Here is a 16,576-nt window from a genome sequence, read left to right as displayed (position 1 = left end):
GTTTGAATCTGAGTGGCTTAATTTTTTCTTTATTTTTAAATGTTGAGTTTAGGGGGAACAGGTATAAATGATTTATATGAGATATAAAATATATATTGAGCCTAACTAATAAATATGTGAACTTTTGTGTATATAATCTAGATGATCAATATGTACTTGTGGCACCGTTTTTGGAATGAATATTATTTTGATTACACAAGTTTACAAAAAAAATCGATGAAATATACCATGAATGAAACCATTGTTTTCCGGTAAGGTACGACTTCCCGATTAAAAAAATGGCACTTAAAATTTTTTTTAAGTGTAAAATCGTTTTTAATTTCTAACTTGAGTTGTGGTTAACCGATTTCAACCATAATTCGCTAATTTTACAGGTATTAGAATGCCCTCCAACTTTCTTATACACTGCATTGAGTTCCATTCATTAGTTTGGAAGCTACACTTCGTCAAAGTTGAAAAAGTTCGAAAAAATCCAAAAACCGAAACCTTTAAATTTTTTAGGCTTAGTGATCATAATCAATGAAAAAATTCACTTAACAAATGAATAAAATTTTATGGATCGGAACTCTCAACAAGTCGCTTGCCTACGGCGGCAAAAAGGAGGCATCTCTTCTTAGGCCCAGTGAGAAGATCTGGTTGAGTGCGGCCAGGCAAAGGGTGCAGAAATCCCAGGAGGGCTCACCACCACCGAACTTCAGAAGAAGAAGCAAGAAGTTCTACGGATACAGCATTGTGCTGGGCAGTCTCTTCAGCACCGTACTGTGGGCCATCTATGAGCTGGGCAAACCGGAGGTGGATCATCGGGGACCCATCGAGGATGAGTTCAGTCAGCTGCCCTGGTTCCGTCAGTACCTGATGAGGATGTGGCACTCGTTGCAGTATTACCAGAAGATGATGGAGGAGCCGCAGATGGTCAAGTTGCTGCCAGACGTCTTGCCAGCTCCCTACATACAGCCTCCCTACTCGCTGGTCCTCGAGATCAAGGACGTGCTGGTCCATCCGGATTGGACATACCAGACTGGTTGGCGGTTCAAGAAGCGACCTGGGGTGGATTACTTCCTGCAGCAGTGCAGTCGGAACTTTGAGATTGTGATCTACACTTCGGAGCAGGGAATGACCGCCTTTCCTCTCTTGGACGCCTTAGATCCCTACGGCTACATTAGTTATCGGCTGGTGAGAGGCGCCACGGATTTGGTGGAGGGTCAGCATACGAAGAACCTGGATTACCTCAATCGGGACCTAAGTCGTGTGATTGTGGTGGACTGCGATCCGAATACCACGCCCCTTCATCCGGATAATAGCTTGGTGATGACAAAGTGGCTGGGAAACGATGACGATGTGCAACTCTTCGATCTCACGGCCTTCCTGCAATTGGTGGCCGAGCACCAGGTGACCGACGTGAGGGAGGTGCTGCGATACTACCGCCAGTTTGAGGACCCCATTGAGCAGTTCAAGGACAACCAGCGCCGGCTGCAGGAGCAGAACCAGGAGAACGTCCAGGCCTCCGCCACCGGAGAACGTCAGTGGAACCTAACTTTAATGGGACGCTCCTTTCGGGGCTCCTAGCTATTGAATGTCTTTCATTAAAATTATTCATCCCGAAATAACTACCTACATAATTAAATAAATAATAAAATAAAGACCAAAATACATTTTGAGATTTATTAAAATGGTTAGTACCGTTTTCCATCCTTCTATTCAGCTAAAAGTTGGTTTGAAGCCGTAATATATCTTTAACCAATACTGATAGTTATCGAAACCTTTCTCCTTATTAAAATCGACAGCGTTCCAGTGTCTGGAGTTGTAAACACTTGTAAAGTGCATATAATTAAAAACACTTTGCGCAATCTGATAAAATAATTATTATCGAAAGGTGTGGCAGTCGTGTAGCCAGCGTTTTTATGAAGCTGCCAGGCGGCGGAGAAAACCATATTAGACAACGTTGGCACACATGGATGGTCACGCGATCGCACACCAGCTGCCCACCAGCCCACCATTTTCGAGGACACTTTGCGATGCAAAAAGGCGACAATTTATGCGCACCGAACTTGGTGGATAAACGGAGGCGGGGGGTCCGGATGGACATCCGGTGGGAGGGGGAGGGAGCTCCACTTTCGTGCTTGACCTCACTCACAGCGGCCTGCTTAGCCTCTTGACCACCTGGGTCAACTTGACCGGAATGGGGAGGGGATGTGAGCTTGTATCCTCCGCGGGAGGAGCGTGTGTGGGCGCCTCTTCTGTGGTGCGTTCTTTTTTATGGGATCTCCGACACCACCACTTGCAATGAAAGCATTTCCGCATCCGGCAGCGGTGCTTTCCAGGCTGCCGAGGCAGCAAAGCCAAAGCCAAGGAGCAGCATGGAGTCCACTTTAATTTTTGTTTTGTTTATAATTTACGCGACACAACATCAATTAAGTGCTTGGCCGGAAAAGCGCATACCTGCAGCTGAAAAAAGCAGTCATAAATTCTCGCCCTAAAGTGTTGGCGAGTGTCGGTGCGGCTCCCCATTCCAAACAGTACTGTACATCCGCCATTCCCAAAGGAGGATCCGGATTCCGGATCCGGGGGGAGTGGTACTCCTCCTCGTCCTCGAGCAGACCAGCTGCAATGTGCTGAAGCATAAATAGCCAACGCCATTTCGGTATGCGTACTTTTTTATGTATCACACAAATCATTTTATTGAATACACACTGTATGCAGGGGCTGCAACTTATTTAAGCTTGCCGAATAGTTGACAAAAATTGAGAAAAAGCGATGCTGTAATATTAAAATGCTAGCAGCGAGAGTAAAAACCAATATGACGACTCATACGGGATAATAAATCAAATTAAATTAAATTAATTGGAAATTGAGCCAGATAGAGCTTAAAATTACATGAGTGGGAGGGAGAAAGACACATTCGAAATTCGAACTAGCCTGTTGTTTTCATTTCGAGCATATCAAATTGAGATTCCGCATATCGAGTCAAAATTCATACACATAACATCAAATGGTTATACTCTAGTTTACGGTCCTCACCCCCAAATTCGCGAAAAAATTATACTCGACGGACCTCGAATTCTTAAGAATTTACATGAAGAAATATAGGTGCGAACTGCCATGGTTCTCTGGTAATCGAATTTCAAAGTTGCGTGTTTTACTATATTACCTATCAAATTGATCATCGTTTCATACCAAGTTTTTTTTGGTGTATTAATAAAAGTAGCGATTCAACATTTTAGGCAAACTAAGGAATACATATACGATATACCGACCACTATACCGAAATCAATTGCCAACTTTCAGGTCATCAAGCGGCAAAAAAAAGCTGCAGAACATCCACACAGGCGTAAGGACGAAGATGCCTAATTGGAATTAACAAAAACAATTCGTGGTCTAAGTTGGTGTGATTTGTTGGAGTGACATTACGATGCGGTAAACGAGCAAGGACGAGAATCCGGAGTTCAGGACGGTTAGCGAACGGAAAATGCCTGGAACCGAACGAATGAAAAGTGGGGACCAGATGGAATGGTCCTCGGACATTTTCCTCGAAAAGTGTGTGTGTGCTTTATTGGGGTTCGGGCTATGGGTGTGTGTGATGGCACTTGCAGACGCAATTTGTTACAACAAAAGAGGTTCAAAGAGTCATTAAACGGCAGTATAAACAAAACTCCAGACGGACCCTTGAAGGGTAAGGGGTTTCGAAAGCTAAGAAAATGTCAGCTCTTGGTGAAAATTACAACTCACTTAAAGTTAATTTAGAGAGCCTCTAAACATTTCCGGTATTAAGATAAGCTACTAATGATGATATTTCTCAGAATATTTATTTTTAATTAAATTTGGGGGAAGGGAACGGAAATAGTTAACGAAAATAATTTATTATTTACAATCTTATAGTGGTTGTGGTACATTTAACATCTCTTTAGCTATTAACGACTGCTTATCAATTCAATTAGCAAATAGTGCAGTGCCATAAAATAAATAAAAATTAATTCTACTCCGGGCAAAGTAAATTTATTTACTAGCCAGAGTGCAAGTGCCCCCAATTTTCCCAACACCGCTTTGTCGCCCCGGCAGGATGCGACATTCAAATAATGAAATGAATGTTTTGCTGCACTCATCCATTTATTCACGCACCATAAACTAGGGACGAATTTATTTCAAAGGACATTCGAACGTGCAATAATAAAAATAATAAAATTAATGGGGGCACCGGAAAGGCAACGGCAGCCAACAAGTGAGATCGACTTTTATTCCGAATCGAGGCGGAGGTTCCCGTTCAAACAGGTACGAATTAAATATACATTCCATTTCAAATTGGTTCACATGTGGAGGGTGAGTAGAGGGGGGTTGGGGGTTTTGGGGAAACGGGTGGACCGCGACCAAAATAATTTCAGCCATTTGCCAGATTTTGAATGCAGCTGGCCCAGCATAGATTTTGGCATTGCCAATGCATTGTAATTTACGCGACAATTGCAATAAACATTAGTTCATTTGTTACGCAATGTACTGCACCCCAGCAGCCACTGAAATTTGCCTGCAGCCCACCCAGCGCCCCACCCCCTTTTCGCCCCTTTTGGCCCACCAAACCAGCCACGTTGTTTGTGGGTTTGCGGCTGGCACATTAAATTAATTACTCATGTTATTATTTTGGCCGAAATGAAGTACGCAACAATTTATAATCGCGACTACACGAGATTAGAAGTACCTGCGGTGTCTGCCCCTCCCCCTTTGGGCTTGCGCCCACTCCATGCCCGTCAGGGCGGCAACTGCAACCATTTGGCTTTATTAGTCAAAAAAGGCAGGCAGAATGTATTTCAAAATCAAAATTCTACAATTTTCCACGAATGCGTCTGTTTGCAATTAACGCTAATTTATGATCAACTAATTTTCAAAATGTACCCTCAAAGTGGAGTTTTCTGGCGTTTTAAAACGGACCATTTTTATAGCACGGATTTTATTGTATGTAATAATTAATGGGATATGAAGATATCTTGAACAATGGACATGTTTAGCATAATTTTAATTATTTTCATATTATACTACTATCTTCTTAGATATTATCAATTAATATGGTTTTATGGTTTTTGGGGCTTTCGCTTGTTAGATTTGGAAAAGCGATGTGTACAATAAAATACCTAAGTAATGTGAATAATATTTAAAAAAGGGGGTGGATAAATCAATTTATTGGGTAGAATTAAGTCTGAAATTGATAGCAATAGTCTAACACTTTATTTATTTTTACTTACTTAAATTAATACCCAGCAAATTCTCTTCCTTCTAAATAATTACAAAAGAATAAACTAGAAAAAAGGTAAGGACAAAAAAAATGTAAAGTAATTAATTCCAAACAGTTCCTAAATATGAAACATGACATACAAAACTGTAAGATATAATAATAAACAAGACAGAACGCTATAGTCGGGTGCCCCGACTATCAGATACCCGTTACTCAGCTAAAGGGAGTGCGAAAGGAGTGCGAAGATAAAAACTTTGATCCGCCATAACTTTTTAACGAATGGTCCGATTTAAAAAATTTCTTCTACTTTTCGATAGGTATTTATAAATACAATAAAACTGCATTTTTACTTTTCCGAAATATTGAAATTTTTAAAATCCCATATAAGCGATTGTGGGCGTTAACGGGGGCGTGGCACCCTTTTGAAACAAACTTGCGCTGCGTAGGAACTCCTAGAATCTGCATGCAAAATGTCAATCTTCTAGCTTTTATAGTTTTCGAGATCTAAGCGTTCATACAGACAGACAGACGGACAGACGGACATGGCTAGATCGACTCGGCTAGTGATCCTGATCAAGAATATATATAGTTTATAGGGTCGGAAACGCTTCCTTCTACCTGTTACATACTTTTGCACGAATCTAATATACCCTTTTACTCTACGAGTAACGGGTATAAAAATATCAACATCCACCAACTAAGGCCTTCTGCAATAAACCCTCTGATACCTTATAGTCTTAACTATAAGATAGCATCAGATAATAATAATAATCATAATATATCACTTTTTATCGGTTTGGCGAGAACATCTTCAATGTTTAAAAATTATTTTCGGCTAGAAATATACATTACCTGTACCTTGTAAAAAATATTCGAATTATTGCAAAGTATTGTGAATTTGGTTAATGAAAAACCAAAATGTGACGACGCACTTATTATTCCTTCGGGATAAATAGACCGAAATTGCAGAAATGTCTTTGCTTGTCCATTTACTTACCACTTAAAATGAATGGATTCACTAAATAAGCCAGATTAATCCACACACGAACCAAGAAAGCTAACAACAGAATTACGTTAAACCCGGGAGGCAACTAAATTTGGCTTAAAATTTATGGCAATTGCTCAAGCAAAACATTAATTCCATTTAAATGGCCGCCTTATGAATCAACAGGCGGTTGGAACAAGCAACACAATCACATCCTAATGCATCCGCCGATGCAGTGGGCCTCTTCCCTCCCCTCGCCTCCCCCAAATGTGGCCTCCGAGGAAGGATGGCCGACTACCCGGATGTGTGGCCAGAACCCCTGCCCCCTGGCGCCCACGTTTGCCTTACTGTTTTCGGCCTAATGTATGATTATGTATGTTCAAAACACAAAGCATACGCCAAGGCGACAAGGACAACAGCCGATGGAGGTGAAGGAAGAAGGAGCAGGGAGCAGGACTAGGAGATCCTGGGATTGGCCAACCAACGAGGCGTTGCACCACCGCCCCATTTATTTGCATCGCAAAATTTGCACATGTTCAAATCGAGATTTACGATGCCGAGTGACATCATTAATCAAGCGCCTGATTGGTGATCCTGTTCCTGTTAATTAATACAATAATGGATTGCGTGCGGAGACTTTGGTCAGCGCACTGCTCCCCTTGGGAGCCGAAGACGAAGGCCATCGACGATTTACGGCCGCCCGAAAGAAGCCGCAGGGATAATCTAGAATCTACAGGGAAAAAAGGCCTGGCTGCAACATTGATTTTAAATTTACAATGCTCGTGGCAAAGGTTGCGGCAACATAACCATATGTTGCATTGATTTATCATTGGCAGTCGGTGTGGCAGCCAAAATGGAAATCTTCTGCAGCTGCTGCTGTTTGGCCACGGACACTAGATAAATTTTAGGTCCAAACATCAGGACAACCTTGATGAGGCCCTCCGCCCACAACCCACTCCCACACAAATTTCAATTAACAATTTTACCCTTAATTTGGCCGAAAAGCAAAGCAAAAATCAGGTAAAGTCAACAGGAAAGAAGGGGGGAGTGGTTTGGGCTAGGCTAGCAAACTAAATTACAATTTGGTTGGACCAACAAACCCCCCAAGCCCGATTTTGGCCTATGCTGGAGCATCAATTATGATTATCGTCACGTTTTATGAGACGTTCTCTCGACAACTTTATGACTTGGGCCACGCTTGTCAAGCGCCCGAAAGTATGCACTCGTATAATGAATATTGACAAAGGATGCTGTGGTCTTCCTGTTCCTGGTGGTTAACCCAGCAGCTAAACTTGTTTGCTGTCCTCATTTATTCATTAGGCGAGTACATTTATTAAATTAAACTAGTCAAAAAGAGGTAGGTAGACTTCATATTATAAGAAATCAGTTTGTAATTTCAGAATGAATTGTCTTTCGGGTAGAAATAGTAATTTATAATGTTATTTGACTTTACAGTATATAACAGGCAAACAATTGAGAGAGTAGTCACTCACTTTAAATTTCTTTATTTGTAAGTTTTTCCACGATCTTTTTTTTTGACATTTCCTAGAAAAGTTCATAAATATCCAATCTATATTCAGTGCACCATCCCCGAAATGAAGTCAAGTCTGCTCAGCTGTAATCTCATTCCTGTATTAGCTTTACTTGCATTCGAAATCCGAGACAGTTGCTTCTAATTGCCCTACACAAAAAATATTAATAAGCAAATATTACGAAAAAAGGGTAAGGGAAAACGTCTCCTTTTCAGCAATATCCCAAAAACCAAGCCGGGACAATTAAAACTCTAAACGAAATTTCAATTAGCGGCACTTAGCGTCAGCTGCCATAACCCAACAAAAAAAGGGAGCCCCAAAAAAGATCTAATAACAACTAAATGACATTAGAGATGAAATTAGCTGGAGTGAAAAAGTCAAGAAATTGAATGGCAAAAACCGCGAGCCGAGAAAAGCGTTTTCTCTGTTGTTTTTTCGCACACTCTACACAAAAACAATTTCCATTTGCAAATTGCGTGTGTTTTTTGTTTCGAGTTGCATTTTCTATTAGAATCCTTTTTTGACGCAATTTGGCTTTTCGATTTCTTTTGCATTTACTAATTGCTTCAAGTACGTTTTTCTCTTGGATTTAATGGAAATTGCATATATGCAATTGAAAAGGCCAAAGAGTCGGGAAGTAGTTTTGGTTGTCACAATTCAACCACTGAAATTGTATAGAAATTGTCATTTACATTAATGCTGTTCTGCAATTGTCTAATTAGAAGAAAACTAGTTGTGCACGCGGATTTGGAGATGCTTGGCATGCAAATAAAATATAATAGCCCTGAAGATACTTGAAAGAAAATATCTTTAAAATATTTTACACAAATATAATTTGAATTTTTTTCCCGTTAAAAATATTTATTAACAGGCTATTCTTAGCTTGCTTACAACCTAAAAGATTTTAATTGTTTACTGCATCAAGCGTGCATGTTAACTTTATATCCATATTATCTCCCATTTCTATGCAATTTACAGACATTAAAAAAGATACATCCTTTCCATAACTCTTTTTTTAAACAAAGTTTTGGGCAAGCATCAAAACATTCCATGCCATTACACAAATCCAAAGTATCCCTTATGAAAGCATCCTGTGTTCATGGGTCCGATTCCCCTCCCTCCGCACCGCCATGTTGACCGAGTATTTGGATGATTGTCGAGCATGTGAAACTTCTTGAAGATAATAATAATTTAGTGCTGTTGAAATGACTTTTGACCATCACACACAATTGATACGATCCAGGGGCTCCCACACGTGTTCAAACAGCGCCCCTACCGCCCCTCCACCTCACTGTACCAACTGTTCCAACAAACCCAATGGCTGAAGCCCCGAATACCCATTCCCATTCCAGATTGGCTTGGAATGCAACTGCAGAATGGAGTCGAGTAGTTTGCACAATCAAAACTGGAGAATGGGTAGCCCATTTGTTCGTAGCCGCATCTCAAAGAAATAAACAAAAGGGGCATGCCGCCAAAATGCCGGAAAATCCACACATCCTGCAGGCTGCAAGGGATCGAGGATCGGGGAAGGGGGAAAGTGGGAGGTGCTTTTTCAAGGGGTAGCAGCCACTTTGCATGCAGTGCGAGCAACTTTCCAAATGTTTTTGTTGCTGCTGGCGGGGAGATTCCGCCGGCGGGTTTTGGCAAAAGTGGAAAATGAATTTGTAAAAATTCACTCGTAATAATTTCTCGATTTTTGGTAAATTATTTGATTACACACACGTGTGGAACGGAGCTGCGCCCGCGCCACCCACCCATTTGCCCTCTTTTGGCTGATGCAATGTCTGGCTGGCAAAAGGACTCCAGATCCTTCTTGGCTGGGGTTCCAGGGTCATAAAATAAACTTCATCTTCGGTTCGTGCTGCTGTTCCTGCCCTGCACTTGGCGTTTGTCTTCTTCTCCGCAGTTTATAGTTTGGGCAACCCCGTGTACTTCTCATCCGCTAGAAATTCGCATTCGTTCGCAAAATTCACAAAACAAATAAAATAGTTTGTGGCTGTTTCTCAAAGGAGGTTGCTAGAGGATGTGATTTGGCCGAACAATAGCTAAAGATTCTTTCAGTAGAAAGACTTCGATGCGGAATAAAAAAAGGCATGTCATAAGTGATCCGACAAACACGATCTCCCAGACTAGATCCGAAAGTTTTGTGGATTCCAAATTGTTAAGTGCTAGCAAATGTTGGCAGCCTTAATATTTTAATTAAAGATTTGAGAAAGGTTTCCCTTAAAATTACTCAAACGACACGAATCCTGCACACAAAAATAAGATATGAAACGATGATCAATTTGATATTATGTGGAGACTTAAGTCGCCTTGCTTTGGTTTTTCCTCTCGAAGTCAGAGAACCATAGTTAGAGTGTCTTCGGCAAAATGATATTATTTAATATCCATTTTACCAGTAATGCAAGTAATTGCGTATAATTACCAGAAATTTACCTTGCGCTTATCGATTTCATTCCGGCGTGTTTTTTTGTGTGTGTTGGAACTTAGTCCAAGAAAAATTTCTTATTACTTTCTTGAGCTTCACTCCATTCAAATTATTTATTCCGTTAAAATTATTGTTAAAAAAATAAAAAAAATGTTAAAATAAAACCTACAAAAAACATTACATACTTAAGTAATAATTTTCGCTAAGAAAATGCAGAAAATCTTAGAAAATAAAATTCCTAGGGACAATTATGATGTCGTTCTGCAGATGCGGCTGTTCCATTGCTATATAGTGTACTATTCTACTTTGCACCATATTTATTGTTCAATCATTGTAAGAAGTAATCATATCAAAGCAGAACTAGCTTCAGCTTCTGGATAATGTTTCTTGGACAATTTTCTATGTATATTAAACGCACATTTTTATGGGCCATTCAGTGCCAAGCCGAAATGAAGTTCCATTGCGGTCTATAAAAACGCCAGCAGAAAGTATGAAAAAAATGTTTAAAACGAATTTACCAAGGAAAGGAACAGGCAGGAGGCCATTTCTTGTCTCGCTGGAACTAAGCTAAGTTTTACTTGTAAATTTGTGTATTTAAAGATTGCAGGGATCGGGCCTGGACCAGGCAGGAAATAGATTAAACTGAGCAACACTTGCGCTATTTCGGTTTCCGTTTCCGGCCGCTTGTTAAATATTCACGGAGACGGAGGCAGTTCTCCTCTAAGCGAATCATACGCAGGTCGCTGGGGGCACTCCCCTTTCGACTTCATTTTCCACCGCCTCGTGACAGCCAGCGGCATAAACTTTTCGAATCTTATTTGCGGGAAAAAAGAAAAAAATGAAAACGAAACCGTAACAACAACGGCAATAACCGCTGCTGTTGCGGTTGGCCTTTTCCCCGCCTGGCATCCGCGGCATCCACATCCACATCCGCGAACCGATGTGGGGTTGGCCCCAGTGGCTCTCGTCTCCGACCTTTTGCCTTGAATAACTTTCAATTTGAGCCAAGAAGCCGCGGTTGTGCCTATTAACCGTGTGCCAGCGGACACTCCACCCTCACCCCAACCCCTTTCCACTCTGACCTCCATCCAGGGGGTCGGTGCACAAGTCGACAATTTGTTGACTCGGGTTCCGGTGTGTTTATTAGTTCATTTCTGACTCGCAAATGCAAATTACATGCTCACCAATGGCGAATTCTTGATGAGAAAAGTCGGTGGTGATTTCAACCTGATGGAGAATGTTCCTTAGCCGCGAGTAACAAATGTAAGCAATGCCCTCTCAGCTACACAGAAAGTATAGTTTATTCTGCTGTGATTAGAGCAAAACAAAATTTTTAAACATTTAATAAATATTTGAATTAATAAATGTTGATGAGTAGGTATTAAGTAGAGCTTGAAAAAATATCGACAATTTGATATTTCTCGATATTTAATATGTGTTTTTCCTTCAAAACATCGATATCATCGAATCGATATTGTAAAATTATCGAAAATATCGTTGATTTCCAAAACATTTTTAAGTTAAAAAACTTTTTTTAAGTGAAATACAACCTTGAAACACTTGAGTCTAAATATTGAAATCAATTTTAAATGTGACAAGTTTTTAACAATTTTTTCAAATCACCACATTACTTGAAAACTTTTATATAGCTTTCATTCAAATACAAATTGTTTCCTCTGTTACTGGACTCTACACAAACTATTTTAAACTATTTAAATTACCACAACGTGAATTTATAAAAGTTAAAGACCAAGAAACTCTGAGTTTCATCGCTTCCACTTAAGAGTTTTGTTCCTTGAAAGCTAATTCTTAGCCCATTTGAAACGCCGAAGAACTGGACAACGGCTTTTCAAGGATTCTCAAGCCATTGTGAGGACGAGCTGGAAACGTTCCTTGAGCTCCAGGAGTCGGAAGGCAGCGACAATGGCTAGATATCCTGTTTAAGGACGCCCCATTCGCTCATATTTAGCTTGTCGCCTCGTATAGAAAGCGGCGGTGTCATAAATTAAAACTTAAACTTTTGGAAATGTCAAGTATAAAACGGTAAATCTCCGCACACACACACACACGCCTGCTGGAAATGAATTGCAGCAGCAGAGGGGCCGGAGAAGGGGTGGCAAAGTGGGTGGGAAAAGCGGCTTCACCCATTGAATGCGCATGTTTTAGTTGCGGGTTGCGTTTTTCACTTGCTGGCAAGGATAGACGGAGGAGCAACGAGGGGCGGTGGTCAGGAGGAGAGGAAAAGCGCCCAGAGCACTATGGGCAAAAAATTCGAAAGTGATGCATTTTTAAATTTTTTTGTTCTTCAGTATTACATAAATGACCTTCTGTGGTTATTTACAATACTTAAAGGAACCTAAAATCCATTTTCAAAGAATTTTATTTGGCGTTTTTCGCTATTTTTTCCCTTAAGAAATTCGAAAGTTTGAAATAGGGTCACACGTTTACAAAAAGGGACGAAAAACTTTGTAGTTTTCACACCTCGATTTCTTTGGTTATTGTAAGCCAACCAAAAAAGTTTAAATATGGATACAAAGAGTGAAGGATTGTTAAATAAATTATAAACACTGAATGTTTATTATATGTGCTTTTTGTCCATTTGTTTGATGAGTTGTCGCTTAGTTTTTAGATGACAAATAAGAAATGTATTTTTGCTTTCTGTGGAGTGTAAGATGTGAGTATAGGAGAGTATAGGCAAGGTAAAAATAGGAAGTTATAAACAAAACAATTGCTAATCGAACCCTATCAATACTTTTTGCACGTTTTTGCACGTTATACGTAAAACCTCCATGTTGTAGTTGCATTCGAGTTCTGTCACTACACATTGCTTAATGTTTGTATCGGCAACAACCGGCAACAAACCGCTGTGATGGAATTTGTTTTGCAAACTATGAACGGAATCGAATTAAGCGATAGTCAGCACACAATAGTCAAAAAAAAATTAAGCAGATTGTTGCCTTTTTTAGTCGTAATTTGCCAAAATGTCATAGAATAATAGACCGATTCAAGGAAGAACATTTCCTGCGGCTTTCGTCGAACATGAAAATTTCATTTTTGGAAAAGGGCTTGCCAAGCGACAAACCTGGTCGCAAATGCCTAACTTCTAATGAGGCAGGACCACGATTAAAGCGTAAGGTGGCATCTCAATTGGCGAAAGAAAAAGAAAATTCGATGCCATTAATTTGGCATGGTGCTTCTTTTTGGCAAAAAATATCAAACAAGAAGATACTTCAGTTTTGTTGCGAAAGGCGTTAAATATGAAATATTTATTAACAAATTCATTTTTTTTATATTCTTGCCTTTAAAAGTAAATATGCGGCGTTGGCGGTTGATGGAGACTTGGTCCAATTCAAAATTTAACAAAAACAGAAATTGTATTACAGTTACCAACACAAACAACATTTTCTTTAAATCCTTGCCTTCAAATGTATATCTGCGGCGTGGGCGTAGGATGAATATGTGGTCCGATTCAAAAAGCAACAAAAACCGAAATTACATCTTAGCCTTAAAAGTATATAACAAAAATTTTAGATTTGTATCTTTAAAACTGGAGTTAATGCCTCAAGGACTGAATATTTGCCCATAGTGCAGAGGGAAAAACTATACAGAGGAAGAGCACCCAAGAAAAAGCACAACAACAATATATATAGGGAAAACTCCACCCAGTTTCCCATAAATCTGGGCACAAGGCAAACTTACAGATTATCCGCATTTAGTTGTAAAGGTTTCCCCCGAAAATGTGTTGTATTTCATTTTTGGCTCCGCCAAAGATGAAAGTTTGTCCGGCTCTTCTTTTTCGGCTGTCGATGATTTACATTTGATTTACTTTCGCTGGACACATTTTTCCCTCGCTCTCTTTTCCCACTTTCCCACTCCCCTGAAAGCTATTGCTCATTTACAATAAATTCTCATCGCTGGCTCTAAATTTCTAATTTCTAATCATCATAAAATCTGATTATCATTTTCATAACTCTCGCAGATACTGTACACAAAAAACTTGACACATTAAGCGGCCATAAGAACAAATTTACTATGCCAGAGAAGGCGCAATTTTTAAGTAAAATTTATGAAAATTAAAAAGCGAGAACAACTTTTCTTCGGTCATTTGAAAAATTTAATTGATCGCATAAATTCCTTGCTGGGCGGAACAACAATTTGTGTTTCGAGAGGGGGAAAGTGTATGTCAACTTTATGAGGGTGGGGAGGTCAAGGTATATAATGGTGGTGGGAAGACATCACGACGAATGAAGTGTAACCGCCAACATAATCAAATTTCGCTCGACCGCCAGGCAAAACATAAGTTCACCCCGCCATCTTGACACTCCCAAAACTTTGTTGGCCTTTTTTTGTTTGTTGGGGTGTTTCCTTGGACTTGGGAAAATTGCCATCTTAATTTAAAAACAATTTCCTAACTTGCCTTGCCTTCTCCGAACATCTTTAGTTCACATTTTTCACGCAATTTTAATTTTACGCATAAACATTCATTTCTCTGGGGACAAAAAGTTTTTGTTAAAAAATAATAAGAATAACGAACAAAATGTGATAAGTAAATGGTCAATCTGAACGCTTATTCATAAGAGTTCAAATAATGAGCATTTTTAGGAATTTTAAATTGCTAAAAATGTTTAAAAAACTAAGCTACATTTTTTAAATTTCAAAATAATTTCAAATTCCAAAAATTATAAGCTATTTTTTGTTCCGAAAATTTCAATTTGATAATGAATAAAAATATTTCAAAATAGTTTGAAATTGGGTCTCCTCAGATTTACTTAAGCTTTTTTATGTTCCAAAATTTTCAATTTGCTAATGAACTGACATGCCGAAAGACCAAGGGACTCGAAATTAAGGCTAAGTCCTTGGGCTTTCTCACAGGACCGACCAGCAAACAACTCCGTCCTGTCCCCACATTCAATGCCAACACAAAGATGATGAATTTGGACATTTTGTGTGCGTAGTAAAGTCACTTGCTTAAAAGTTATTAGGGATTAAAGAGTCGAGGCAAATGCGCCGGCGGAATGTGCTTCATTAGAGCAGGGTACCCACATGGCCAGGGATTCGGACTGAGATTCGTGTGTGGTGGGGCTGGATGGCTGGTTGGCTGGCTAGCAGGATGTGTGTGCGATGTTTACTTACCTTTGGTGAAAGTTTTTGAAAATCCTAAAAGGAAATCACTTTAGACGCGTCCAAAGAGATGCAGTAAAGTTTCGTTAAACCATCTGCCCCTCCGCCCATCCCCTCCATCCGCTCATCGCCATCAGCCACAAAGCCAAAGTTGCCGGCAGAGGAAGTGTGAACGATTATGAGGTGCTGATAGAAGGAATTCGAGAGGCATTGGGTTTACTTGCCCATTTCGGCCCACTCATCCCATTTTGGGGTCTCTCCTTGGATGATGTTTTAATGTGGCCCGCTGGAACTTTTGAGACATCTTAATTCCTTTCGAGATAAATCAGAAATTTCTAACCGGGCTGAGCTGGGAGACAGTTAAAAATTTGTATTTTTGTTTATACAATTTTTGTAACTTATGCATTTTTATGAGCTGAGCTCCCCCGTTACCCACTGTGTGTGTGTGTGTTTGTGTATGCCTGGTTTATCCTTTCATAAATGGGTCCAACGGCCAACTGATTTATGCCACCGCAAGCTGGAGCTGGAGCTGTTGTTCTTGGTCCTGCAGCTCCTGCAACTGTTCCACACCGGGGCATCCTGACGTCGACGGCGGCGGCGGTGGGCAACAAAATAACACAAAGCAACAAAACCGAAATTCCAGAAAACAACATAAAACCGATTGATTTATTTTGACAATGCTAGCATGCAGTGCCAACCCCTGCCAGGACTCCTAGGACCATTCCCATCTACCCAGGATCCCCGAGTGGTGCAAGCTCCGGTTGGAGCTTCAGTCTGCCATTGGTTGCCATTGTTGGTCGTAGTCTCTCTGCCCAGTCCGTCTCTGTCTGAGCTTCCAGTACAGATCCCACTCCACATCGACATGTTCCGTTCGCATTTCGGACCGTCCTCCACACCCTCAGCCACCCACTTTCAACTCCCGACACAGGACACAAAAGTTGTCCTCGTTGTCCGCTTTGTAAAATATTTTATTTGCACATCTTTCTTATTTTAATCCTTCATTGCATTCTGTTTGGTTTGGGCGACTTGAGCCAACCAACCACCCACCCATCCAGATTCCTATTCCTCCCCTGACGACTGGGTGGCAGTGTGTGTGGATGAGGATGAGGTGGGTGGATGGGAATCAGGATGGGTTGACGGTTGCGTGTGGTTCCATGCAGTGGCAAATGGCCATAAAACACACGTTAATTACCCTCAAGCTGTGTCAACTGTTCTGCTTCGCTCATTTATCTAAGCATTTAGCAGCCTTTAAATATGAGGGGCGAGAGTACTTGGGTTTTGAAATTGAATAT

At 40.4% G+C, this 16,576-nt stretch overlaps 1 protein-coding gene across 1 annotated transcript; it reads left to right on the top strand.

Moving 5' to 3' along the window:
* The first annotated feature begins 479 nt into the window (after positions 1–479).
* ttm3 (tiny tim 3) lies at positions 480–1,635 on the top strand. Its single transcript, XM_017156261.3, has one exon. It carries the CDS (start codon positions 541–543, stop codon positions 1,564–1,566), a length of 1,026 nt encoding a protein of 341 aa, XP_017011750.2. The 5' UTR covers positions 480–540; the 3' UTR covers positions 1,567–1,635.
* Positions 1,636–16,576: the final 14,941 nt, after the last annotated feature.

The sequence above is a fragment of the Drosophila takahashii genome, chromosome 2L, assembly GCF_030179915.1.
Source record: "Drosophila takahashii strain IR98-3 E-12201 chromosome 2L, DtakHiC1v2, whole genome shotgun sequence".
NCBI lineage: Eukaryota > Metazoa > Arthropoda > Insecta > Diptera > Drosophilidae > Drosophila > Drosophila takahashii.
This window is presented reverse-complemented; position numbering and strand designations above follow the sequence as displayed.

Bases quoted from the DNA above. Each gene is read 5' to 3' on its own strand.
- ttm3 (XM_017156261.3), top strand. From the start codon at position 541: ATGAATAAAATTTTATGGATCGGAACTCTCAACAAGTCGCTTGCCTAC.